Raw genomic sequence first — 27,657 nt, 5'->3', positions numbered from 1 at the left:
TATCGATCTCAGTCTTGAATATATTCAATGACTCAGCATCACAGCCCTCTGGGGGAGAGAATTCCAAACATTCACAACCCTCTGGGTGAAGAAATTCCTCCTCATCTCGGTCTTAAATATCTGACCTCTTATCCTGTGACTATATCCTCTAGTTCTGGACTCTCCAGCCAGGGGAAACATCCTCTCAGCATCTACTCTGTCAAGCCCTCTTAGAATTTTTTATGTTTCAATGAGATCACCTCTCATTCTTCTAAACTCCAGAAAGTATAGGCCCATTCTACTCAATCTCTCTCTCATCCCAGGAATCAATCTAGTGAACCTTTGTTGCACCGCCTCTAAGGCAAGTATATCCTTCCTTAGGTAAGGAGACCAAAACTGTACACAGTACTCCAGGTGTGGTCTCACTAAAGCCCTGTACAATTGCAGCAACTTCCTTACTCTTGCATAGAGCCGGTGCTGACTCAATGGGCTGAATGGCCTCCTTCCATGCTGTAACCTTTCTATGATTCTCTTGTACTCCAACCTCCTTGCAATAAAGGCCAACATGCAATTTGCCTTCCTAATTGCTTGGTTTACCTGCATGTTAACTTCCTGTGTTTTTTGTACAAGGACACCCAAATCCCTCTGAACGCCAACATTTAATAGTTTCTCAACACTTAAAAAAATTCAGTTTTTCTATTCTTCCTACCAAAGTGAATAACTTCACATTTCCCCACATTAAACTCCATCTGCCACCTTCTTGCCCACTCATTGAACCTTCTATATCCCTTTGCAGAGTCTTTGTGTCCTCCTCACAGCTTACTTTCCCACCTAGCTTTGTATCATCAGCAAACTTGGATACATTACACTCAGTCCCTTCATCTAAGTCATTAATATAGATTGTAAATAGCTGAGGCCCAAGCACCAATCCCTGTGGCACCCCACTAGTTACAGCCTGCCAACCTGAGAATGACCCATTTATTCCAATCTCTGTTTTCTGTCCGTTAACCAATCCTCTATCCGTGCTAATATATTACCCCCAATCCCATGAGCCCTAATCTTGTGTAACAACCTCTTGTGTGGCATCTTATTGAATGCCTCTTGAAAATCCAAATATACGACATCCACTGGTTCACCTTTATCGACCCTGCTGGTTACATCCTCAAAAAACTCTAATAGATTTGTCAAACGCTATTTTCCTTTCATAAAACCATGTTGACTTTGCCTAATCATATTGTGATTTTCTAAGTGCCCCGTTACCACTTCTTTAATAATGGATTCCAGCATTTTCCCTACTACTGATGTCAGGCTAACTGGCCTGTAGTTCCCTGTTTTCTCTCACCCTCCTTTCTTGAATAGCGGGGTTACATTTACTACCTTCCAATCCACTGGGTCTGCTCTAGAATCTAGGGAATTCTGGAAGATCAAAACCAATGCATCCACTATCTCTGCTGCCACCTCTTTTAGAACCCTGGGATGTAGCCCATCAGGTCCAGGGGATTTATCAGCTTTTAGTCCCATTAATTTTTGTAATACTTTCTCTTTACTAATCTTAATTACTTTAAGTTCCTCAATCTCATTAGCCCCTTGGTTCCCCACTATTCCTGGTGTGCTTTTTGTGTCTTCTACTGTGAAGGCTGATTCAAAATATGTGTTTAACGTCTCTGCCATTTCCTTATTCCCCATTATAATTTCTCCTGTTTCAGCCTCTAAGGGACCAATGTTTACTTTTGCTAATCTCTTCCTTTTTTTACATACTTGTAGAAGCTCATACAATCTGTTTTTATATTTTTTTTACTAGTTTATTCTCATATTCTATTTTCTCCCTCTTTATCAATTTCTTGGTCATCCTTTGTTGGATTCTAAAACTCTCCCAATCCTCAGGCTTACTACTTTCTTGGCAACATTTTAAGCCTCTTCTTTTAATCTAATACTATCCTTAACTTCTTTAGTTAGCCACGGTTGGATCACCTTACCCATGGTGTTTTTTTTCCCTCAAGGGTATGTATATTCATTGGGAATCCAGAATTTGTGAGAGAGTTCAGAATTAAATGTAATCAATGTGTTGTTTAACCTCAAGATCAGGCTGTTTGTGACCTCTGTGAAGATTGCCACTGTCAGCAAAGTTCTGCAGGCCTTTAGATTCAGGGCTTAATACAAATGGATTCCTCACTTGCTCTTGTTCCCTTAACCATATCCCTTCTGCCCCAGCATTTCTAGACTCTAAACCTGGATCTTGGTGCTGTAACTGCCCTGGGATCTCGGTCCCTACCTCCACTTGGATCTCTGGTTCTAGCCCTGGATGTCAGAGCTTTAACACACTCTGAATGTAGGAGAAATTCAAGATGGTCAATGATATAGGTAATGGAGTTGGGAGTCTGGTGATGTGCATAGTTTCACTGAGAGATCAGAGAGGGTTTTTTTTTTAACCTCTGATTCAATCAGAATGCTGCGTGTTTCAGGTCCATTCCACAGCATTATCAGTGCAAATGACACCAAAGGGCACTGGATGTCTTCATTATGCCTTCTGCTGAAACTCTGTGTTTGTGCTTGTATGCGACTCATTGCCCCACTAAGTCACTATGTATAAGAAAGCGTTTAGATTGGTATATTAGTGATCACAGAGCGTTAATTAGACTTTGATCAGAATTTCCTTCACAAGGTCAAGGCAGGACACCGCTGTGTCCAGGTTGTGCTATACCAACAGGCAGCCCAGGACTGCTCTCCTCAATATCATGCAAATGTGGCACTGTTGCTTTGCAATCCACCACATTATGTAATGTCCCTCGCAATTAAATTTCTGACACAACAAATACTTAAAAGATTATTAAATTTATCCACTATGGACCTCGCTGCAGCAACTTTCCTTGTACTTTCCTGCTCCTTCCTGGCCTGAATTTTTTTTTTTTTGCAACCAGCCTCCCCGATGCATCCAGACTCATTTCTTTTTACTGTTTGTTTTAAGGCGACTTCGTGGAGGAGTTAGAAAAAAAACACTTAGAAAAAGTCCGCGTAGCTCGGAGCAAATGATTAGACAGCGAGACTGACAGCCCAAGGCCAGAGAAGGAGTGTGATTGCTGAGGAGAGAGAGAGAGAGAGAGAGAGAGAGACACAGCAAAAGGCCAGAAGAAGTACAGGAAGCAGAAGAGTTAAAGGTAGATTTGAAAAGGAAGGCCAGGGAGGAAAGGAAACAGGGAAAGGTAAGGAGAGCAAAGTGACAAAAATCAAATATTTTTCTCTCGTTTTAGCTTGGTTCAGTCACAATTCAGTCTCAAGATATCAGGGGGGATGACTTTAGTACAGTTATGCCTGTCTGTGCCCTTTTTCATGCGCACACGGGGTGTAATGCTCCAAAAACAGCGGAATATAGTTTTGCCTGACTTCTGCTCGTGTCGCACCCTGCTAGATCACATGGCTGGGTTTGGGGCAGGTAATTGAAACTCCCGTCCAAAGGTACTAAGAAGAAACATGGACTCCCTGCTTCACTTCCGACCAGCGGGCAAGATGCAGACACCCAAATCATGCCAAGGAAGCCTGCTGTTCAGCGGAGGCAAAGGCCGTTCTTCAGGCTTTGCAGGGAATTCAACAGACAAGTGTCTTTAGGCCATGTCGAGGCCGTTTTTTTTCCTGATTTAGGCTTTCACAAGGCTTTGTGCCCTTTATCCTTAATTACTAACTGGTAGGTTTCCCTGTGGATATCCTCTGTTTGGGAGAAGAGGAGGAGACCCCTCTTCCCAAAGGAAGCTGCACGAGAAGGGTTCATTACAACATGTGACTACCCGACTAATCGTAACGCTGGATAGTTCTTCAGAAGCACCCCAATTGTAGTAAATTATGCTTTACATGGAAAAAAGGCGTGCCAGGTGATCAATAAAGAAATACTTCACATTTATAGGTAGTGATGCCTGATTGGCTGCATCCACCAAAATGCCGTCAATTGTTTCTGCAGACTCTGGAAAGACCATTCTCAAGATCTGGGTCAGTTGAAAGGCAGGTGCATAGTTGGGCCACGTGCAAAGGACTGGTGCATGCAGGGACAGTAACAGTCAGCTCTGGGCTAAACCTCCTCGCGGGGATGGTGCAGTGCGATTTCATTCTCGGGATGTGGGTGTCGCTGGCAAGACTGGCATTTATTGCTTATTCCTACTTGCCTTGATTCTTGCACCACTGCAGACCGTGTGGTGAAGGCGTTATTGTCTGTAGCAGGTTTGATACAACGGAGTGGATTGCTAGGCCAGTTAAGAGTGCACCGTGATGGTGTAGGACTGGAGTCACGTATAGAACATGCTGGGTAAGGACATTAGTAAACCTGTTGGGTTTTTTACAACAATCCCACAGCTTCATGGTCACATTTTACTCATGCTAGCTTTTAATTTCCAGATTTTTAAACTGAATTTGCATTCTGTGTCTTATTAGTCCAGGCCTGTGGAGTACTGGTCCGGTGACCTAACCCCTATACCACTGTATTGACCTATGGGGATGCTGCCGTGGAGTGGCACAGAGGGCAGCCCTCACCGTAACTACCTCATGCAGCATCAGCTCCATTTCAGCAGGTGCTGAGCTGCACCATCACTTGTCTGCAGACTGATGCCTACACACTGGGTTCCTTTTTCCTTCACCTTGGCCTGTCACTTATTAATACCCTACATCTGTTGCCTTGGAAAAAAGCTGCCAATGGCTTGAGATATTTTTTGAGACACTATTGAGAGACTTTGACCCGTTGTTTCTCGGGCACCAGTTCACACTGTTTTATCTTTTGTCCCTTTTCTCTGTCCCCACTTTTTTTAAAAAAAAGCACCTGTCTCCAACATCATTTTTTTTTAAAGTGATATTCCTTGGTGGGAAGGGATCAGACAGGGGGGAAATGCGAGGCAGACTAAGATGGGTTTGGAGTGCATGTACGTAAATACACGGAGCGTGGTAAATAAGGTTGGTGCGCTGCAGGCACAAGTAGCCACATGGGATTATGATATAGTGGCAATAACCGAGACCTGGCTCAAACAAGGAGGAATGGGAACTGAACATTCCTGGCTACAATGTATTCAGGAAAGATAGGGAAGGATGAAAAGGAGGTGGGGTGGGGGGAACGGTGGTAGCATGTATTGATCAAAGATACTGTTACAGCACTAGAAAGGGATGATGTGCTTGAGGATTCAAAGATCAAATCTAATTGTTTAGAGTTAAGGAGCAGAATAGGAGTTGTTACACTCCTGGGTGTTTACTTATACACCAAATAGTGGGAAGGAGATGGAGGAGTAAATCTGCAAGCAAATTTCAGAAAGATGCAAGAACCATAGAGTAGTGATAATGGGGGACTCGATCATTCTAATATAGATTGGGAAAATAACAGTGTTAAGGGCAAAGAGCGGGAGGAATTCTTGAAAAATGTGCAAAAGAACTTTCTTGATTCATGTCTTTTGAGCCCAATGAGAAAGGAAGCAGCGCTGGATCTAGTTCTGGGGAATGAAGTGGGGTAAATGGAGCGTGAATCAGTGGGGGGAGCAATTGGGAAACAGTGATCACAATATCATTACATTTAAAGTATTTATGAAAAAGGACAAGCAACAATCAAATGTGAAAATACTCAACTGGGGGAAGGCTAATTTCAGTGAGTTGAAAAGGGATCTAGTCCAGGTGGATTGGAATCAAAGATTAACATGTAAAATAGTAAATGAGCAATGGGAGGCCTTCAAAGAGGAGATAATTTGGGTGCAGTCTAGACACATTTCCATGAAGGGGAAAGGAAGGGCATCCAAAGCTAGAACTCCCTGGATGACTAAGGATATACAGATTAAAATGAAACAGAAAAAGGAGTCTTATGATAAATTCTAGGCTCATTATACAGTAGAGAACTAAGCTGAATACAGAAAGTACAGAGGAGAACTGGACACCACATTTTAGGAAGGATGTCAAGGCCTTGGAGAGGGTGCGGAGGAGATTTACTAGAATGGTACCAGGGTTGAGGGACTTCATTTACCTGGAGAAACCAGAGAAGCTGGGATTGTTTTCCTTGGAGCAGAGAAGTTTAAGGGGAGACTTAATAGAGGTGTTCAAAATCATGAAGGGTTTTGATGGAGTAAATAAGGAGCAACTGTTTCCAGTGGCAGAAGGGTCGTTAACTGGAGGACACAGATTTAAAGTAATTGGCAAAAGAACCAGAGGCGAGATGAGATTTTTTTTTACGTGGCGAGTTGTTGTGATCTGCCTGAAAGGGCGGTGGAAGCAGATTTAATAGTAATTGTCAAAAGGGAATTGGATAAATACTTGATGGGGGAAAGATTTGCAGGGCTGTGGAGGAAGAGCAGGGGAGTGGGACTAATTGGATAGCTCTTTCAAAGAGCTGGCACAGGCACGATGGGCAGTATGATTCTATGAATCGATGATTCTGTCATTCTATGATTCTGTGGACTTTTTTTCAGTAACAATAGTTTTTACAACTGAATGAAGTGGCCCAGCTAGCCAGAGGGCATTAAGAATCAGGCATATATGTTTTCCCCTTGTTTCAGCCTTGGCTCAGTGGTATCCCTAGTGAATGGAAGGACTTTTGTAATGGTATGTGGATGGTGAACTTCATCCAGTGAATGAGGAGACTCGACCTGTATCCAGTAATCTACCACAGCAAACACTGAAGGGCATTCCTTAGGTTTCGGCTTTGTTTCTCTTCCACGTACATCGTTCCTTTGTTCCACTGATTTTTGATAAATTGCTTCTTCAGGTATGTAATCATAAACTACACTGATACCTCCTTCAAAAAGAGGTGGAAACTTTGCAGAAGGAGGGCTCTTTCTGCCATGTGGGATGGGGGATGATTGTTTTATTCTCATACTACTTTAGAGTGCGTACCTACATAGAAGTGATTTGTTTAGTGATCTCTCGATGGTGGCGGACCTGTTGTGATTGTAATTGTATTTGTAATGTATTATGGTTATTAAGGAGATTAAAAAAAAATTCTGATTACATTTTTCTCTTTTTTTTCCATAGTACAAAAAGTTACCTGTTGGGCCTGTACTTCCCGCAACCCCAAAATTTGCATATGGGTTAATACAAGTTAAAAAGGTAATAGGTTACACTTTGGTTGTATAAAGTTGTATTTATCGCCATGGTGCTGTGTGTAAATAAACTTTGTAATACGGTGACGGAATTATCGATAACAAGTGTCAGCCTTGGCTCAGTTGGAGCACTCTCGACTCTGAGTCAGAAGGTTGCGGGTTCAAGTCCCACTCCAGAGATTTTAGCATACAACGCGCAGTAATGAGGAAGTGCTGCACTGTCGGAGGTGCCGTCTTTCGGATGAGACATTGAACTGAGGCCCTGCCTGCTCTTAGATGGGCGTAAAAGATCCCATGATACTTGTTAGCGGATTGTACTGTCGCTGCAATAAGGTTGTTAATCCTTCAATAATAACTTCCGTGTGTGATTTGTGCACAAGTGGTTATTAATCAACAAGCTTTAATATATTGACTCGCAATGGTATTATAATTAAACAACGGTCTTCAGATTTCATTAAAAGACAAGTAATCAATACAATCTGATTTGCCCGTGGACTCAGGTTGATCAGATCTGACCTCCGTAGGCTGCCTGGAGCGGTGGACTTCCGACTGATCTCTTGAGAGCTCTAACCTTTGGGAAGGAGCATGCCCTATCTTTATACTATTCGGCTGCGTTGTTCTGCACATAAGAATCTTTGGTCTTATCTCCTAGTCGTAAGTCATCCCACCATGCTGACACCACGTTAACAACTCATGATAAGCTGTTTTATGTAGCGTAGCCAATGACCTCAGTTCTCATCTCTGTTTACAAGCTGTTTGTTCCTTTGAGGAATGTGTGGCTTTTCTAATGAGTGCAGCCCCCTATTCGGCCTTGCACGGCCCCACCAATGTCGATTTCTTAGCAACCACATCTCTTAGAATCATAGAAAATTTACGGCACAGAAGGAGGCCATTTGGCCCATCGTGTCCGTGCCGGCTGAAAGTGAGCCACCCAGCCTAATCCTACTTTCCAGCACTTGGTCCGTAGCCCTGTGGGTTACGACACTTCAGGTGCACATCCAGGTACTTTTTAAATGAGTTGGGGGTTTCTGCCTCTACCACCCTTTCAGGCAGTGAGTTCCAGACCCCCTCCACCCTCTGGGTGAAAGCATTTCTCCTCAGCCCCCCTCTACTATTCACCTTAAATCTTGTTCTGGTGTAGATCACCTTCTGATGTTAGTGTTATGTATTGTATGGCCTCTCCGATGTTCCACTGTGTAAGCTGTCCTTGTTCTCACAGAGACGCTGAACCATGCCCCCTCCCCCCCCTACCCCTTCAAGTCCCCTCAACCATCGCTCTCTTGCTAAATGTTTTGGTGCTATGCGAGCTGGGATATTTGACTATTCTTGTTTTAAACCATATCTTTACAATACTTTTAAAAACTTACCGTTTCCGACACGATTGCAATGTAATTGATGGTGATTAAAGTTCTTTCTGGGTTTCGTCCTTGGCAGGCAGCCTGATTGCTAGGCTGGCTGCCGAGAGGAGCTGCAAGGGAGGGGGTGGGGGGTGGGGGGGTGGGGGGGAGGGGGTTGCGGGGCGGGGAGAGGAAAGGAAAGAGAGAGCGAGACATCATCTGGCACTGGAATGGAAGATCGGAGTGGGGGGAGATCGGAGCAGGGTAGAAAGGTAGGGTGATTTTGTGTTTCAACATTGTGCAATGGTTCGTTGTTTAATTTATTTAGTTTATTCTTGCCTGATCCGTCCCTTCACACCTGGTTTCACCAGGCATAAATCATAAGCCATGGGAAAGCCGCCCAGGTAAATTAAATATCGTCCTAACTGCCCAATATGTCACCAGTAAATTGCCTTAAGTACCTCAATAAGGTACATTTGGTTCTTTAACTATCATGCCAGCAGGACTTCCGGATTCGGGACGCCCGCGCGCACATAGGTGCATCTGTGGGAAACTCGGAAATCAATGGGTTGGAGCCGGCTTCCATACCCACTCTGCATTCCTGCAACTTTTGCAGCCCCCCCTGCCCGTCCCGACGCACCCACAATTTAAGTTTAAAACTGAGCCCGTAGTGTCCCTCAGGGATCTGTACTGGGGCCTCAGCTTTTCATAAATGACTTGGATGAAGGAATAGAGAGCCGTATATTCAAGTTTGCTGATGACACTAAGTTAGGTAGCACAGTAAATAGTGTAAATGGGAGCAGAAAGTTGCAAATTGACATTGATAGATTAAGTGAGTGGGCAAAACTGTGGCAGAGAGAGTTCAATGTGGGGAAGTGTGAGGTCATCCACTTTGGAGCTAAGAAAGATAGATCAGAGTATTTTCTAAATGGCGAGAAGCTCGGAACAGTGGATGAGCAGAGAGATTTAGGGATCCCCATTTCGAGTACTGTGTTCAGTTCTGGGCACCGCACCTCAGGAAGGATATATTGGCCTTGGAGGGGGTGCAGCGCAGATTCACCAGAATGATACCGGGGCTAAAAGGGTTAAATTATGAGGACAGGTTGCTTAGACTAGACTTGTATTCTCTCGAGTATAGAAGATTAAGCAATGATTTACTTGAGATGCTTAAGATGATTAAAAGATTTGATAGGGTGGATAGAGAGAAACTATTTCCTCTGGTGGGGGGAGTCCAGAACAAGGGGACATAACCTTAAAATTAGAGCTAGGCCGTTCAGGGGTGATGTCAGGAAGCACTTCTTCACACAAAAGGGAGTGGAAATCGGGAACTCTCTCCCCATAAAAGCTGTTGAGGTTGGGGGTCAATTGAAAATTTCAAAACTGAGATTGATAGATTTTTGTTAGGCAAGTGTATTAAGGGTTATAGAACCAAGTGGAGTTAAGGTACAGATCAGTCATGATCTAATTGAATGGCGGAACAGGCTCGATGGGCTGAATGGTCTATTCCTGTTCCTCTGTTTCTGTGTTCCTTCCTAAGTCCTTTACTTGCATTTATATAGCGGTATAGGGATTTGTGAACACTTACTGGAGAGTTGTGGGATCCAGGAATGGAGAGGGGGGGTGCGGGTTCGGGTGCTAAGAAGATTTGAGAAGGGAGCGTGCCCACTATCTCCTAATTTGGATTCTGACTGGAAATGCACCCATGATCTTCCAATATCTGCTCCCAGCGGGGAGTGCACCCACGATATGCACTTCAGGTGGGCAAGGCATGGTTAGCATGGTGGTAGCATGTCCACAAAACCGACGCTTAGGTTAATAGGTTTTTATTTGAGCTGATCGCTGATAATAAGCATTGATAGCCTTTGTAACGCAACAATAAGATATTAACCTGATTAACCACAAGTAACTTCAACATGCTTCTGAAGGAGCCTTCCAAAGGTCAGAGCAGGAATTTTATACTCCCTTTCCGCCTGATTTTGGGCAGGGGGAGGGAGGATGGAAAAACTGTCTGGATGCTGTTCTGCCAGGGTGGATAGACTGGAGAAGCTGGGGTTGTTCTCCTTAGAGCAGAGAAGGTTGAGAGGAGATTTGATAGAGATAGATTAGACAGAGAGAAACTGTTCCCATTGGCGGAAGGGTCAAGAACCAGAGGGCATAGATTTAAGGTGGTTGGCAAAAGAACCAAAGGCGACATGAGGAAAACTTTTTTACACAGCGAGTGGTCAGGATCTGGAATGCACTGCCCGAGGGGGTGGTGGAGACAGATTCAAAAGGGAATTGGATAAGTACTCGAAGGGAAAAAAATTGCAGGGCTATGGGGAAAGGGTGGGGGAGTGGAACTAGCTGGATTGACCTTGCAGAGAGCCGGCACGGGCTCGACGGACCGAATGGCCTCCTCCTGTGCTGTAATCATTCTATGATTCCTGATCACTCACTATCACTTCTGGAATTTTCAGTCTGAAACAATGTCAGTCATTGAATACATCCACCGAGATATAGTCTGGAAAGCATTGCTAAATTTTTCTATAAAGCTTGCTTGTTCATATTACTTTTTAAATATCCATTGGAATGCTACCTCTGTCAGTTTGGCACAGTAAGCAGCATTTTCACTTCTGGGTCACAACTCGAGTTAGCCCCACTCTTGGACCTGACCACGTAATTTGGGCTGACACTTCAGCGCAGCCCCGAGAGAGTGCTGCATTGTTTGGAGTGTTAAATTGAGACCCCATCTGCCATGGACATAAAAGAAAAGCAGGAAGCTCTCAAGGTGTCCTGGCCAACATTTCTCTCTGAACCGCCATAGCCAAAACAGATGAATAGTTCATACGACACTTTGATGTGTGCAAGTTGGCTTGTATGCCAAATAGTAGTAACTACACTTCAAAAGTAATTAATTTTGGACATCCTGAGGATACAGAAGGTGTGATATAAATACAGTAGGGGTGAAATTGGTCTTCAGCAAAATGGCAATAAGGAATCGGCAGCCCATTTTACACTCTGCCCAATCACCTTTTCCACTGAAGCCAATTCTTTACTGCCCATTTTGCTCTCCAACCCAAAGACCGATTTCCCCCCCCCCCAACTTCTAAATGGACAGGAATATTCAGTCGTTTCTGCCATAGCATTGCTTGGCACAAGGAATGCCTGCATGTTACCGGTGGTCAGTCTTGCAACGACGAGCAAGGAGGAGATTCAAATTTTAAAAGACTCTGTTGAGGATCGTGGGGTAGACAACTGCCCCTCTTTTTCCCCCCCCCACATTGCGGTGACGCTTGAAATGTTGTAAGAACCTGGGCCACCTCTTCAGCTGACCTGGAGACAGCCTGACCTGAGCGTGACCCCCCTAAGGTGGACGGGAATTCTGCCGGGAGCCACCGAAATCCGCCTGATTCAGGAACGTTCTTCAGGACCAGTGGCTGATTCCCGCGGGCTTTCTGCCAAAGTGACAAATCTTGCCTCACATCTCATTTTCACTTTCGTTGAAGAACCCGTTGATACCTCAGTGAGATTACTTACTGTACTAATATGCTTTGTGTGAAATATTCTGTTGCCGAGAATGCTTTGATCTTTTACAGATTTTATATCAAATCTTCCTTCTCAATTGCCTTTTTGCATTTTGTTCGTATTTTGCCACAATTTGAATCTTAATCAGAATTTTGTTCATAAAGACAAATTTTGACTGTGTAAAGCATGTGATCAATGACTGGGAATATTTTTGCAGTTACAGAGTGTTGCAGAATTGGTTGACTCGCTGTCGTTTTCTGGCCCAGTCAAGTCTGTTTACCCACTGACATTTGTTGAAATGAAGCAGGTAAGGTTTTTAGTATTTTCTTTGGTGAGCCATGTTAGATTAGACACGAGCATTTAATTCCTTCAGTTTGCTTATCCGCCCAGGAGAATTTACAAACCAAACATTTATTGACGTAACGAGATCACGGGACGTTATTTTGTGTCGTTAATTTAAAAGGAACATTTTTTTCTCCGGCCCGCAGGACACACAGCCGTTAAAATTGCATATTGCTTTAGTTCTCAACTTTATCCAAATTCATGTCTGTGATCTGCGAAAAAGAAAACGGGTTTATAACCACAATTTCTCCATTACCGTGGAACCTTGGATATTTGCGTTTCCCTGATCTGCATTCTCGAATGCAAGAATTGGGTAACGAGAGATCGGTTGCGGTTTGAGTTCTGCACGATCCAGTTAAAATATGACTGAGCTTTTAATTGCATTTTTCGCAGTCTCAGGGTTCCCTGGATGCCCAGTAGTTGGTTGGACTTACTATTCGTGCAGCTCTGATACTTGGCGTTGGGCTAGGAATCCAGCGGGAGGCAGGCTCTGGGTCTGGGAGACTCGTGAGAGCGGGAGGGTCAGTATCTCTCGCTGAAACTGGGGCAGGAAATGGGTTGGGAACACGCGCAGCTGCTCCTCTGCCTGTGTTTATACCGCACTCTCCAACCTCCTGCAGGCAGGATACGGCGACACGGGATACTAGAGACACCTGTTGGGTCTCTGGCACCTAGTGTTGCTGTGGCAACGGTGGGGGGGAGGGCGGTATTTAGTTTTTAACACCCAGGAGGAGGGAAATAAAAACTATTCCAAGATTTTCTCAAGTTTCACTGGCAGCTTGGAGGCTCCCACCCCAGCCTGGACCTCATGGTGGGAGCTGGGAAACCTGCCACAAGTAATATTAATGACCTTGAGGCCAGTAGGCACACAGGGAGGGGTACATCATGGGCATCCTGGAGACGCGCCCAATTCCATGACAGCAGAAAATCTGGGCTGATGTCTTTAAAAATAGAATAATGTGGGTCCATACGCCTGGGAACGTGAATAGGTAATCACTCACACTCACGTCTGTCTGTGTGTGTGTCTCTCTCTCTCTCTCTCTCTCTCTCTCTCCCCTGCCCGCACTGCCAGTGGCCCAGAACAAAACAGTAACTCACAGTCCATGGGGTCGATTTTAGGGTGGCCGAGCGGGTGCGTTGGGGGCGGGGTGGGGGGGGCTCGTAAAATGGGGGAATCCCGGAGCGGGTCCGGAGCCCGGCTCCAACCCACCCACTTCCGGGTTCCCCAATGACGCGTTCGGGACTCCCACCGGCAATTAAAGCCGGCGGGATGATAATTTAAATACTTACTTACCTAGTTAAGGTCCTTGACAGACCTCATTGACAGGAGATTTTGGCAGGGGTGCAATCTTCATGGATCCTCGGCATGTTTCCCGTGCTGTGGGAAACACTCCCTGTTGGAGCAGACGTGTTTCACCCAGCAGCCAGTGGGAGATGCAAAGGATTATTTGACAGTTGGGGGGAAATATCTCATTTATTGCAGCAGGGCACTCTGTCACTTCAGACAAAGTTTTGGCTGCAACACCTTTGTCTTTACACTCAAAATTATTAGTTTATACCCTAAACTCTGCTGTGCAAACACATTTACCTACTTTGCGGACCCCCTCAAACTCACACTGTCAGGATGGGGGGGTGCCATGGCTGCATTCATCACTTCATCCGAGAACGAACAACATCACCAGCCTCGCCAGGCACGGCGTCCACCTCCGCCACGTGGAGCTCCACAACACAGTGCTGCGCCACAGGCACCTGCACAAAATAGTTGTGTAACTACACATACACCCACTGTAGGGTGACCCAATGGGTGGCATCAAGTGTGGGTGTTCATGGAGAACCTCATGAAAGGGACTTATTGCACAAGCCAGTCAAGAATGGCCAAGACGTGGCAGTAGTGGTGACAATACAATATTTAATGTGGGTTGAAGCAAAATCAAATATAAATAAAAAACATGACAAGCCATCAAACACCCTTGTGCATCCCCTTTGTGCTCACAAAACCTTTGCCTTACGCTTCCTACTACTCATACGTGATGCATCCCCTGTGGCTGCAGCAGAGGTAGTGGCAGGTTGGGTGAGGGTGACTGTGAAAGAGATGCATCAGAGGGTGAGTATGAGACAGAGCCATGAGATTGTATGAGGATTGGGTTGAGTGGTAGTGGTGGGATGAGTACTGGGGAGGTGAGGTTTGAGTGGGTGTGAGGAGTGATGTGATAGAGTAGTGTTGGCAGTGCAGAATGAGTTGGGGGGTGGGGGCGGTGATGTGGAAGATGGAATGTAGGAGAATGAGTAAGTGTACTCACTTTGACTGATCTAGTTAGGTCATTGAAGCGCTTCCTGCACTGGATCCAAGTGCGGAAGATGTTGCTGCTGCTGGTGACCTCCTCTGCCACCTCGAGCCAGGCCTTCTTGGTGGCAGAGGCCACTTCCTCCCGTCTGCTGGGTAGAACACATCCCTCCTCCTCATCCCATCCAGTAAGACCTGGAGTAAGGCATCATTAAACCTGGGAGCAGCCTTTCCCCTGGGCTGCTCCATGCTGTAATTTTGGCTGTTTGCTGCAGGAGCAGCATTGGAGGACTGCCCCTTTAAATAGGGCTCCTCCAGCTGACAGCCCGTGATGCGGGTGCGCAGTCCGCCCGCTGCGCAGGTTTCCAACGGTAAACCCAGAATCCAAGGTAAGTGGCTTCAATTTACCCGCGATCGCGTGGGGACCCCACCGATTTGACTGGGCGGGTTACCCACCCGCCCAGTCGACCCCCCACCGCTGCCATCCAGCCTCCCTGGTAATATAGGGGCCCATGTGTCTCTCAGCAACGTTTTGGAACACCAGCACAACAACACACGTCTTACAGGATGTAGTTAGTGAGTTTAAGGAGATAGCACTGAGTCACAAGTGGTGATGCCAGAGGAGGGACAGTAACCTGCTGGCTGGGCGGCTGCGTTCAATGTCCCCCTCTAATTTGTAGAACCTACAGTGACGTTGGGCAGTTGCTATTTGTTGAGAAAGGAGAGGAGAGTGCTGGCCATGCTGATGATGCAGCAGTCGCCTGTTTGCTACACAGGCCAGCCCAATGGCTGAGACTGGAAACGATCCTAATGTTAGCCCAAAAAAGAGGCGGAGGCAGAAGGGAAGATGTTGGTGGTGACTAACTGCCACTTGCGGTGCTGTCCATGTGGTGCAGGTTGGTTGTAGGTATATGACCCAGAGTCTGCAGAGTGAGCTGCCCCAGTTATTGCCAGGTAGTTGTGCTGAGGCTTACAGATATGATTGGTGGCACGGTGGAGGGTCCGATGCCGACTGATCTCCCTGGCATGCCTTCATCCCTCTTGTATCACTTTAACCATGGAATACGGTATTTGGAGTGCTTTAATGCAACCTTCTTGGTTAATTTTACCGTGACTTGGTAACTTCCATGGGACTCTTCAGCTTGTACTTGAATGTGTTGTTGCTGCTGTGTTGAGCTGTTCTATCGAAGTCTTTAAATGCTTTAATTACAGTCAGTTTTGTGGTGATTTTGCAGACATTTAGCTCTTTTCATTTAAATATAAATGTTCTGGGGGAGAAAAAAGTACATAATTGAAACAGACAATCGCAAAATTCTACAAAAGAAGCCCAAAAAAAGTATGAACCTTTTAAAAATTACACAAAAGATGTAATCATAAATGACGACCCATCATAAATGGATGACAGATTGCCTTGTGCCTTATTTAACCCCCAACTGCATATTCCGCAATCATGGGATTCAGTCTGTTGGAAAATATCTGTAATCTACCTTATATTCAATTCTGTACGTGGAGCCTGCAGTTATTGAAAACTTTCATGTGAAGCTTGCTCCTATCTGCAAACCCATCACAGCACCTGTAGCACCCGTTATCCCTGTAGCTGGCCTTGTTAGTTTACCTTGTGTTGCACTATGCCTGTCATAGATGTGTCTGGACTGGTGTCACACACAGCAGGTGCCATTGTATAATTTGGTGACCTGCTTTTTCTTAGTTTTAAATATTAATTTAAACAATTTTTAATGTTATGGACCTTCTCCAAATTTTTCTTTTGGTGGGGGGGAAAATATATGTTTACTAAATTGAACCTTCTGTCCCAACTTTCTGACCCGATCTTGCATTTCTCAAACTGAATTTTTTCCTCACGGGTAAGTCATTTTAAACTGAACTTTCAGCTTGGAAGTTTAAGATTTTTTTCTGTTCTTGACTTTACATCTTAATATATTCCTCCTTCTCTTAAGATTTTGATCTTCCTTTTATTGTATAAATGCATTAGCAAGGCTTCTCCTGGGCTGTGCTGGCTCCAGTTTTATTGAAATAAATATAATTATGTAAACGTGTATTAAGATATTAATGTTTTACCTTCCTCAGTTTGGCTCGTTCAGCCCCTGCCTGCAACCCCAGCTCTCGAAGAGGCTATCGCGGACGATACCGTGCTTCCTCTGGTAACTGCGGCTGGCATCTTGCTTGCCATTCCCTGAAAGTCGCTACTCCTGGCTGGAGGCTGGCCCTGTCGTGGCTGCCTGCATCTGATCCAGCTCTTTCTCCTACTCATAAAATTAAAGGACAATTTCCCTCAACCCTGCTGATTTGAATGTATTGTTTCTTTTTTCACAGTATTTTGGATATATGCTTTATCGAAATACCCTGCCAATAAATTGCACTGAGGCTACCCCATTGGCATCACCCCAGAATGGTGTCCATGACCGAGCCTACGTCACGGTGGATGGGGTAAGATCACATTGATGTACCTGCCTATTATCTAAAGTTGCTGTATTTTCTTCCACCTCCCTTATGTCAACTTAACCTCACATTCTCTTCAAAACTCATGAGTTAAATCAGCCAGAATATTGGATTACAGGAGTATTACATAACATAACAGAGTATTAGAGCACTGCAGTGCATTACGTAGTATTTGAGAATTATAGAGTATTAGTCCTCGGATTTCCTTCGGAGCTCCACTGGAAAATGGCATCGATCCGGCTGAAGAGGGCATAGCTAGTGCCTGGGGAGTGGGATACCTGGACGGTGGGCAGGCAATCGATTTTCCAGCTCGTGGGGAAGGCGGGCACTGGAGATGCCTCTGTGATGGCGGGGGGGTGCCTGCTTGGCAGTTAGGTGCTCTTCCCGCAAAGTCTGACGCTGGAGGACGCTGGCGGGAAGCGATCCCAACGTAACCGCCAGGATTGCAGCTCGCAGATTTTCAGAGCCGTACGGTATTACAGAACACGGTTATGACTCTTCCACAGAGGTGCTCGTTATACGCAACTGCGCTGATTACTCCAAATTTACCGTGAACAGTTTGTTATACCATTGAACGCTTTGGGGTCGAATTTTCACTGGGGTTTTTCCCGATCGACCACTGTAACTTCAGCGAAAGATCCGCGTAAACGGTGTCGCCCTGCGGTTTACGCAGACCCTGCGGTTCACGCAGACCCTGCGGCGGTCGATCGGGAGAAGCCCCTGCAGAAATGAGTGCAGTTATGTTAGTCGAGGTGTAAGAATGTCGTGTGGCAAAAAACCATTGGCCATTGATCAGATAGGGAGATTTGTCACATTATAAATCTTAAGCATGACTCGATGACACTGATAATAAAAACAGAAAATGCTGCAGAAGCTCGGCAAGTGAGGCAGCATCTGTGGAGAGAATTGTAAACAATTTTACAACACCAAGTTATAGTCCAGCAATTTTATTTTAACTTCACAAGCTTTCGGAGGCTTCCTCCTTCCTCAGGTAAATGTTCAGGAGCTCCTCGAAGCCTACGCATTTATACATCACAGAACAATACATGGTGTATTGTATGTATAAATGCGTAGGCTTCGAGGAGCTCCTGAACATTTACCTGAGGAAGGAGGAAGCCTCCGAAAGCTTGTGAAGTTAAAATAAAATTGCTGGACTATAACTTGGTGTTGTAAAATTGTTTACAATTGTCAACCCCAGTCCATCACCGGCATCTCCACATCTGTGGAGAGAGAAACAGAGTTGACGTTTCGTCAGAACTGGAAGATTTAAAACTTTTTATCTCTTTTACGTCTTCCTGCTCTGGCGAAAGGTCTCCGGCCTGAAACGTTAACACTCTGTTTCTTTCTCCACAGACGCTGCCTGACTTGCTGAGCTTCTCCAGCATTTTCTGTTTTTATTTCAGATTTCCAGAATCCACAGTATTTTTGCTTTTGACACTGGTAATGTTGCCCCCGCTCATTCAGCATCACTGGTTCCAGCACTGATGAGTCACTCCATGCACCTCCACATGAATGAGCTTATTTCTCGAATACTTTTCTGTTGCTCTTGGTGCAAAGTTGCCTGATGTGCTCGACATAACAGGAGGCGGGCTTCACGATTTCGGACTGCAGTAGCCGGTGAAGGAATGCTAGTTGCCTCTTGAGTTCTGGGAGATTTTCTGGCGTGGGAGGGGTAGATCCAGGTAATTTTAACTTTTTTTTTAATCAAGCTCTCTCCTTCGGTGTCTGTTGCCAACAGGTGCTGGATGACCAGAGTGCTGCTCAGTCACTCCAGTCGCATGTCGGGCGAGGCCTTCTAACCTGAACAATTTTCACAGCCCGAGGAAGCTTTGTGTGCATTGGGCTGCCCAGAACCCTTTGGAAACATTGAAGGCCTGAGATCCTCTGCATGCAATTATAGCGGGAATGTTTTTTTGCGGCCCTTATCTCTTTAACACCAAGTGATGGGACTTTGCTCATCACTTCAATTTGTTAATTGTCAGCCTGGGTTCTCTGGGCTAAGAGTGTGCGGCTGGGAATGCCAGAAGGAGCTGGTCTGTCTTTTGTTGGGTCAAGTCAGATTGTTTATTCAATCACTTCAGGACTATGGACTGCAGCCGTATTGAAGAATGTTACAGGTCTAGAGTCTGCACATGTACAAAACCATTGCGAATGACTGAGCAATCAGAGCTGACTTTGTTTCGCATTAAAGCCAATGATGTGATATCGTACTTACTAATTGATATTGCAGCGTGGACTGTTCAAGCCTGGGCCATACTATATTACCAGATAATGCATGTCGATTTGTGGTGTTGCAGCCAGAGATTAACATTGCAAGGTTACAAGCTTGAGAGCAGAGTCTAGCCTTGTACTCTGTATATACACACACACACACACACACACACACACACACACACACGCTGCGAGATTGCTTCAGTTCGGTGTATGACCGCCAGTTATTTTTGAAACTGTCAGTTATTCAAATCCAAAAAGCTTTGGCAAGGAGCCGAAGGATATTGAAGTAGCTGGAATTGTTCATTAAGCTGAGTTTGGAAAGGATTCAACCAACTGAAATTGTATCAAGCTGATTGTGTAATCGTCACAGAAAGCTACGGGTGCTAGCTCCCGCCGTTAGGAAAGGTTTCAGGAAAAGAACTGTATTTCTAAAAGCTGTCTATAAAACAGCTCAGGGTATAGATTGTGACCCTTTATTGTCTTCCTTATGAGGAGCGAGATCATAGAATTTCCACTGTCAATATGTCGATTTTTATCTACAGTGAAACCTGTAAATTAGGGACACCGAAGGGACTTGCATCGGGTGTCCTTTATTTATAGGTGTCCTTATTTTCAAAATGGTCATTGTATGTACTGTAAACCAGATGAGCCAAATATCCCGGGATTGGCTGCATTTCCTGCAGCATTCCTTTTTTTTTTTCGCCCTCACCTGGGATCGTGCCTAATTCTGGAGCCCTGCCAGTGGGATGCGATTTCAGTTAGTTTTCTGTTCGTTGGGTTTCCCAGTTTATTGCCATCCCGGGTCCTTTTCCATTGAGGGAGGGATGTCCCGATTCTAGGATTTGCTACGTTGGCAGCCTGCACAGGGCGAGGTGGCTGCTGTAGGGCCGGAGTGCCTGGGAGATCCCAGCCAAATTCGGGGGGGGGGGGGGGGGGGGGGGGGAATAATGTCCTGCAGACCCCAGTCGGGTAGCCCCTCCCTCCGTGTGCTGCAACTGCTAATGTTTGCAGTTCTGGGGGGTGGGCAGGGGACTGTTAGCAGCTCATCAGTACCTGACGCTATGGTGGAGTGAGATGTGATCCTCCGAGGGTTTAGTTCACGGCTTTTGTCGAATGGGGAATTCTTTCTCGGCCGCAATGGATGCTGGGGAAATCCATATCCCTGGGACAGGGCCGTGTAAACATTGAATCCCAGAGATAGAGCGGTTTCCCTGGGACAGGGCCGTGTAAACATTGAATCCCAGAGATAGAGCGGTTTCCCTGGGACAGGGCCGTGTAAACATTGAATCCCAGAGATAGAGCGGTTTCCCTGGGACAGGGCCGTGTAAACATTGAATCCCAGAGATAGAGCGGTTTCCCTGGGACAGGGCCGTGTAAACATTGAATCCCAGAGATAGAGCGGTTTCTCTGGGACAGGGCCGTGTGAACATTGAATCCCAGAGATAGAGCGGTTTCTCTGGGACAGGGCCGTGTAAACATTGAATCCCAGAGATAGAGCGGTTTCCCTGGGACAGGGCCATGTAAACATTGAATCCCAGAGATAGAGCGGTTTCCCTGGGACAGGGCCATGTAAACATTGAATCCCAGAGATCGAGCGGTTTCTCTGGGACAGGGCCGTGTGAACATTGAATCCCAGAGATAGAGCGGTTTCTCTGGGACAGGGCCGTGTAAACATTGAATCCCAGAGATAGAGCGGTTTCCCTGGGACAGGGCCATGTAAACATTGAATCCCAGAGATAGAGCGGTTTCCCTGGGACAGGGCCATATAAACATTGAATCCCAGAGATAGAGCGGTTTCCCTGGGACAGGGCCGTGCAAACATTGAATCCCAGAAATAGAGCGGTTTCTCTGGGACAGGGCCGTGTAAACATTGAATCCCAGAGATAGAGCGGTTTCCCTGGGACAGGGCCGTGTAAACATTGAATCCCAGAGATAGAGCGGTTTCCCTGGGACAGGGCCGTGCAAACATTGAATCCCAGAGATAGAGCGGTTTCTCTGGGACAGGGCCGTGTGAACATTGAATCCCAGAGATAGAGCGGTTTCCCTGGGACAGGGCCGTGCAAACATTGAATCCCAGAAATAGAGCGGTTTCTCTGGGACAGGGCCGTGTAAACATTGAATCCCAGAGATAGAGCGGTTTCCCTGGGACTGGGCCGTGTAAACATTGAATCCCAGAGATAGAGCGGTTTCTCTGGGACAGGGCCGTGTAAACATTGAATCCCAGAGATAGAGCGGTTTCCCTGGGACAGGGCCGTGCAAACATTGAATCCCAGAAATAGAGCGGTTTCTCTGGGACAGGGCCGTGTAAACATTGAATCCCAGAGATAGAGCGGTTTCCCTGGGACAGGGCCGTGTAAACATTGAATCCCAGAGATAGAGCGGTTTCCCTGGGACAGGGCCGTGTAAACATTGAATCCCAGAGATAGAGCGGTTTCTCTGGGACAGGGCCGTGCAAACATTGAATCCCAGAGATAGAGCGGTTTCCCTGGGACTGGGCCGTGCAAACATTGAATCCCAGAGATAGAGCGGTTTCTCTGGGACAGGGCCGTGAAAACATTGAATCCCAGAGATAGAGCGGTTTCCCTGGGACTGGGCCGTGTAAACATTGAATCCCAGAGATAGAGCGGTTTCTCTGGGACAGGGCCGTGAAAACATTGAATCCCAGAGATAGAGCGGTTTCCCTGGGACAGGGCCGTGTAAACATTGAATCCCAGAGATAGAGCGGTTTCTCTGGGACAGGGCCGTGAAAACATTGAATCCCAGAGATAGAGCGGTTTCTCTGGGACAGGGCCGTGTAAACATTGAATCCCAGAGATCGAGCGGTTTCTCTGGGACAGGGCCGTGAAAACATTGAATCCCAGAGATAGAGCGGTTTCCCTGGGACAGGGCCGTGTAAACATTGAATCCCAGAGATAGAGCGGTTTCCTGGGACAGGGCCGTGTAAACATTGAATCCCAGAGATAGAGCGGTTTCTCTGGGACAGGGCCGTGAAAACATTGAATCCCAGAGATAGAGCGGTTTCCCTGGGACAGGGCCGTGTAAACATTGAATCCCAGAGATAGAGCGGTTTCCCTGGGACAGGGCCGTGTAAACATTGAATCCCAGAGATCGAGCGGTTTCTCTGGGACAGGGCCGTGTAAACATTGAATCCCAGAGATGGAGCGGTTTCCCTGGGACAGGGCCGTGTAAACATTGAATCCCAGAGATAGAGCGGTTTCTCTGGAACAGGGCCGTGTAAACATTGAATCCCAGAGATCGAGCGGTTTCTCTGGGACAGGGCCGTGTAAACATTGAATCCCAGAGATAGAGCGGTTTCCCTGGGACAGGGCCGTGTAAACATTGAATCCCAGAATCGAGCGGTTTCTCTGGGACAGGGCCGTGTGAACATTGAATCCCAGAGGATAGAGCGGTTTCCCTGGGACAGGGCCGTGTAAACATTGAATCCCAGAGATGGAGCGGTTTCCCTGGGACAGGGCCGTGTAAACATTGAATCCCAGAGATAGAGCGGTTTCTCTGGGACAGGGCCGTGTAAACATTGAATCCCCAGAGATAGAGCGGTTTCTCTGGGACAGGGCCGTGTAAACATTGAATCCCAGAGATAGAGCGGTTTCCCTGGGACAGGGCCGTGTAAACATTGAATCGCGCAGAGATAGAGCGGTTTCCCCTGGGACAGGGCCGTGTAAACATTGAATCCCAGAGATAGAGCGGGTTTCTCTGGGACAGGGCCGTGTAAACATTGAATCCCAGAGATAGAGCGGTTTCCCTGGGACAGGGCCGTGTAAACATTGAATCCCAGAGATAGAGCGGTTTCCCTGGGACAGGGCCGTGTAAACATTGAATCCCAGAGATCGAGCGGTTTCTCTGGGACAGGGCCATGTAAACATTGAATCCCAGAGATAGAGCGGTTTCCCTGGACAGGGCCGTGTCAACATTGAATCCAGAGATAGAGCGGTTTCTCTGGGACAGGGCCGTGTGAACATTGAATCCAGAGATAGAGCGGTTTCTCTGGGACAGGGCCGTGTAAACATTGAATCCCAGAGATAGAGCTGGTTTCCCTGGGACAGGGCCGTGTAAACATTGAATCCCAGAGATAGAGCGGTTTCTCTGGGACAGGGCCGTGTAAACATTGAATCCCAGAGATAGAGCGGTTTCTCTGGGACAGGGCCATGTAAACATTGAATCCCAGAGATAGAGAGGTTTCCCTGGGACAGGGCCGTGTCAACATTGAATCCCAGAGATAGAGCGGTTTCTCTGGGACAGGGCCGTGTGAACATTGAATCCCAGAGATAGAGCGGTTTCTCTGGGACAGGGCCGTGTAAACATTGAATCCAGAGATAGAGCGGTTTCCCTGGGACAGGGCCGTGTAAAACATTGAATCCCAGAGATAGAGCGGTTTCTCTGGGACAGGGGCCGTGTAAACATTGAATCCCCAGAGATAGAGCGGTTTCTCTGGACAGGGCCATGTAAACATTGAATCCCAGGATAGATGCGGTTTCCCTGGGACAGGGCCGTGTCAACATTGAATCCCAGAGATAGAGCGGTTTCTCTGCGGACAGGGCCGTGTGAACATTGAATCCCAGAGATAGAGCGGTTTCTCTGGGACAGGGCCGTGTGAACATTGAATCCCAGAGATAGAGCGGTTTCTCTGGGACAGGGCCGTGTAAACATTGAATCCCAGACGATGGAGCGGTTTCCCTGGGACAGGGCCGTGTGAACATTGAATCCCAGAGATAGAGCGGTTTCTCTGGGACAGGGCCGTGTAAACATTGAATCCCAGAGATAGAGCGGTTTCTCTGGGACAGGGCGTAGTGAACATTGAATCCCAGAGATAGAGCGGTTTCCTGGGACAGGGCCGTGTAAACATTGAATCCCAGAGATGGAGCGGGTTTCTCTGGGACAGGGGCCGTGTGAACATTGAATCCCAGAGATCGAGCGGTTTCTCTGGGGACAGGGCCGTGTAAACATTGAATCCCAGAGATAGAGCGGTTTCTCTGGGACAGGGCCGTGTGAACATTGAATCCCAGAGATAGAGCGGTTTCTCTGGGACAGGGCCGTGTGAACATTGAATACCCAGAGATCGAGCGGTTTTCTCTGGGAACAGGGGCCGTGTAAACATTGAATCCCAGAGATAGAGCGGTTTTCTCTGGGACAGGGCCGTCGTGAAACATTGAATCCCAGAGATCGAGCGGTTTCCCTGGGACAGGGCCGTTGTGAACATTGAATCCCAGAGATCGAGCGGTTTCCCTGGGACAGGGGCCGTGTAAACATTGAATCCCAGAGATAGAGCGGTTTCTCTGGGACAGGGGCCGTGTGAACATTGAATCCCAGAGATAGAGCGGTTTTCTCTGGGACAGGGGCCGTGTGAACATTGAATCCCAGAGATCGAGCGGTTTCTCTGGGGACAGGGCCGTGTGAACATTGAATCCCAGAGATAGAGCGGTTTCCCTGGGACAGGGCCGTGGTAAACATTGAATCCCAGAGATAGAGCGGTTTCTCTGGGACAGGGCCACGTAAACATTGAATCCCAGAGATAGAGCGGTTTCCTGGGACAGGCGCCACATAAACTATTGAATCCCAGAGATAGAGCGGTTTTCTCTGGGACAGGGGCCGTAGTGAAACATTGAATCCCAGAGATAGAGCGGTTTCTCTGGGACAGGGCCGTGTAAACATTGAATCCCAGAGATCGAGCGGTTTCTCTGGGACAGGGCCGTGTAAACATTGAATCCCAGAGATAGAGCGGTTTCCCTGGGACAGGGCCGTGTAAACATTGAATCCCAGAGATAGAGCGGTTTCCCTGGGACAGGGCGCACATAAACATTGAATCCCAGAGATAGAGCGGTTTCTCTGGGACAGGGCCGTGTAAACATTGAATCCCAGAGATAGAGCGGTTTCTCTGGGACAGGGCCGTGTAAACATTGAATCCCAGAGAGTCGAGGCGGTTTCTCTGGGACAGGGCCGTGTAAACATTGAATCCCAGAGATAGAGCGGTTTCTCTGGGAGACAGGGCCGTGTAAACATTGAATCCCAGAGATCGAGCGTTTCTCTGGGACAGGGCCGTGTAAACATTGAATCCCAGAGATAGAGCGGTTTCTCTGGGACAGGGCCGTGTAAACATTGAAGCCAGAGACTAGAGCGGTTTCTCTGGGACAGGGCCGTGTAAACATTGAATCCCAGAGATCGAGCGGTTTTCTGGGGACAGGGCCGTGTGAACATTGAATCCCAGAGATCGAGCGGTTTCTCGGGGACAGGGCCGTGAAACATTGAATCCCAGAGATAGAGCGGTTTCTCTGGGACAGGGCCGTGTAAACATTGGAATCCCAGAGATTAGGAGCGGTTTCTCTGGGACAGGGCCGTGTAAACATTGAATCCCAGAGATAGAGCGGGTTTCTCTGGACAGGGGCCGTGGTAAACATTGAATCCCAGAGATAGAGCGGTTTCCCTGGGACAGGGCCGTGTAAACATTGAATCCCAGAGATCGAGCGGTTTCTCTGGGACAGGGCCGTTGTGAACATTGAATCCCAGAGATAGAGCGGGTTTTCCCTGGGACAGGGCCGTGTAAACATTGAATCCCAGAGATAGAGCGGTTTCTCTGGGACAGATTCTCGGGGACAGGGCCGTGTCCACATTGTATTCCAGAGATAGAGCGGTTTCTCGGGGACAGGGCCGTGGAAACATTGAATCCCAGAGATCGAGCGGTTTCTCGGGGACAGGGCCGTGTCCACATTGTATTCCAGAGATAGGGATGCTCAGTCATTGAGTGTAATAAAGACGGAGATCGATATATTTTTGGACACTGAGGGAATCAAGGGATATGGGGAGAGGGCAGGAAAATGGAATTGAGGTCCAAGATCAGCCATGATCTTATTGAATGTCGGAGCAGGCTCGAGGGGCCGTGTGGCTCACTGCTGCTCCTATTTCTTATGTTCTTCTAGAGTGGTGTTCTCTGCTGCTGTGGGTGCTGGGTGAAGAGATCTCCATTACACAAAAGCCATTTCTTTCACCTGCGTGTCCCGTGTTTTAAGTAGTAAACGGACTTGGTGCCTTGACAGCTCTCCGTAGTTCATAATCAGAGAGCTTATGTGGTTTTAAGGTGCAGGTTGTATCTGTTACAATGTAAGCTATTTGGGACTGTCCATTAGTGTCTGTTTTTAGGGAGTGTCCGTTTGTACATGTTTCACTGTACATCTTAAAAGTCTTGCATCTCGGTTCAGTTCCTGTTTGTGCCGCTTAACTTCTGTTTGATCATTTCAAGCACTTTTTGTGCCCTTTTTCCTATTGCAAATTCCTATTACATGGAATTACATAGAATGTACAGCACAGAAACAGGCCATTCGGCCCAACAGGTCCATGCCGGTGTTTATGCTCCACACGAGCCTCCTCCTTCCTTATTTCACCTGACCCTATCAGCATATCCTGCTATTCCTTTCTCCCTCGTGTTTGTCTCGCTTCCCCTTAAGTGCATCTATTCTGATCGCCTCAACTGCTCCTTGTGGTACTGAGTTCCACATTCTCACCACTCTCTGGGTGAAGAATTTCCTACTAGATTTATTAGTGACTATCTTATCTTTATGGCCTCTAGTTTTGGACTCCCGCACAAGTGGAAATATCTTCTCTTTGTCTACCCTATCAAAACCTTTAATAATCTTAAAGGCCTCTATTAGGTCTTCTTTCTAGAGAAAAGAGCCCCAGCCTGCTCAATCGTTCCTGATGGTTAGAACCTCTCAGTTCTGGTATCATCCTAGTAAATCTTTTTTGCACCTTCTCCAGTGCCTCTGTATCCTTTTTATTATATGGAGACCTGAACTGTTCACATTACACCAAGTGTGGTCTAACCAAGGTTCTATACAAGTTTAACATAACTTCTCTGCTTTTCAATTCTATCCCTCTAGAAATGAACCCCAGTGCTATGTTTGCTTTTTTTTTTATGACCTTATTAACCTGCGTCATGCTGACGCCATTGGTTTGACTGCAGGTCTTGAGCGTTTGTGTCTCAGCCCTTCTGTGGCAGATGTGCTCGAATGGCTTCGAGATATTGAGGTTTTCCAGAAACCAATATCTATCCAGGAAAATGTTACTTCAGAGTATTTTTAGTGATTTGTGTATCTGTACCCCTAGATCCCTCTGCTATTCGATCCCATTTGGATTCTTATTATCCAAGCAGTATTTGGCCCCCTTATTCTCCCTACCAAAATGTAATACCTCACAATGATCAATATTGAAATTCATTTGCCAATTACACACCCATTCTGCAAGTTTATTGAAATGCTCTTGAATTTTGACGCATTCTTCCTTTGTATTAACTACACTCCCCAATTTGGTGTCATCCGCAAATTTTGAAATTGTGCTTCCGATTCCAGTGTCCAATTCATTTATGTAAATGGTGAACAGCAGTGATCCCAGCTCCAATTGCTGTGGAACACCACTTCCCACCTTTAACCCCCTACTCTCTGTTTTCTGTTTTGTAGCCAGCTTGCTATCCATTCTGCTAACT

The 27,657-nt window shown here is 46.7% G+C and overlaps 1 protein-coding gene across 1 annotated transcript in view; it reads left to right on the top strand.

Annotated features, from left to right (window-relative positions):
* The window catches only part of glb1 (galactosidase, beta 1), a 181,087-nt gene that overhangs the window by 65,005 nt on the left and 88,425 nt on the right, over positions 1–27,657 (top strand). The window contains exons 11-13 of the mRNA XM_068000075.1: positions 6,961–7,035; positions 12,087–12,176; positions 16,827–16,940. Coding sequence (XP_067856176.1) covers positions 6,961–7,035; positions 12,087–12,176; positions 16,827–16,940 — 279 coding nt within the window. The remainder of the gene's footprint in view (positions 1–6,960; positions 7,036–12,086; positions 12,177–16,826; positions 16,941–27,657) is intronic.

The sequence above is a fragment of the Heptranchias perlo genome, chromosome 2 (genome assembly GCF_035084215.1).
Source record: "Heptranchias perlo isolate sHepPer1 chromosome 2, sHepPer1.hap1, whole genome shotgun sequence".
NCBI classification, from domain to species: domain Eukaryota; kingdom Metazoa; phylum Chordata; class Chondrichthyes; order Hexanchiformes; family Hexanchidae; genus Heptranchias; species Heptranchias perlo.
This window is presented reverse-complemented; position numbering and strand designations above follow the sequence as displayed.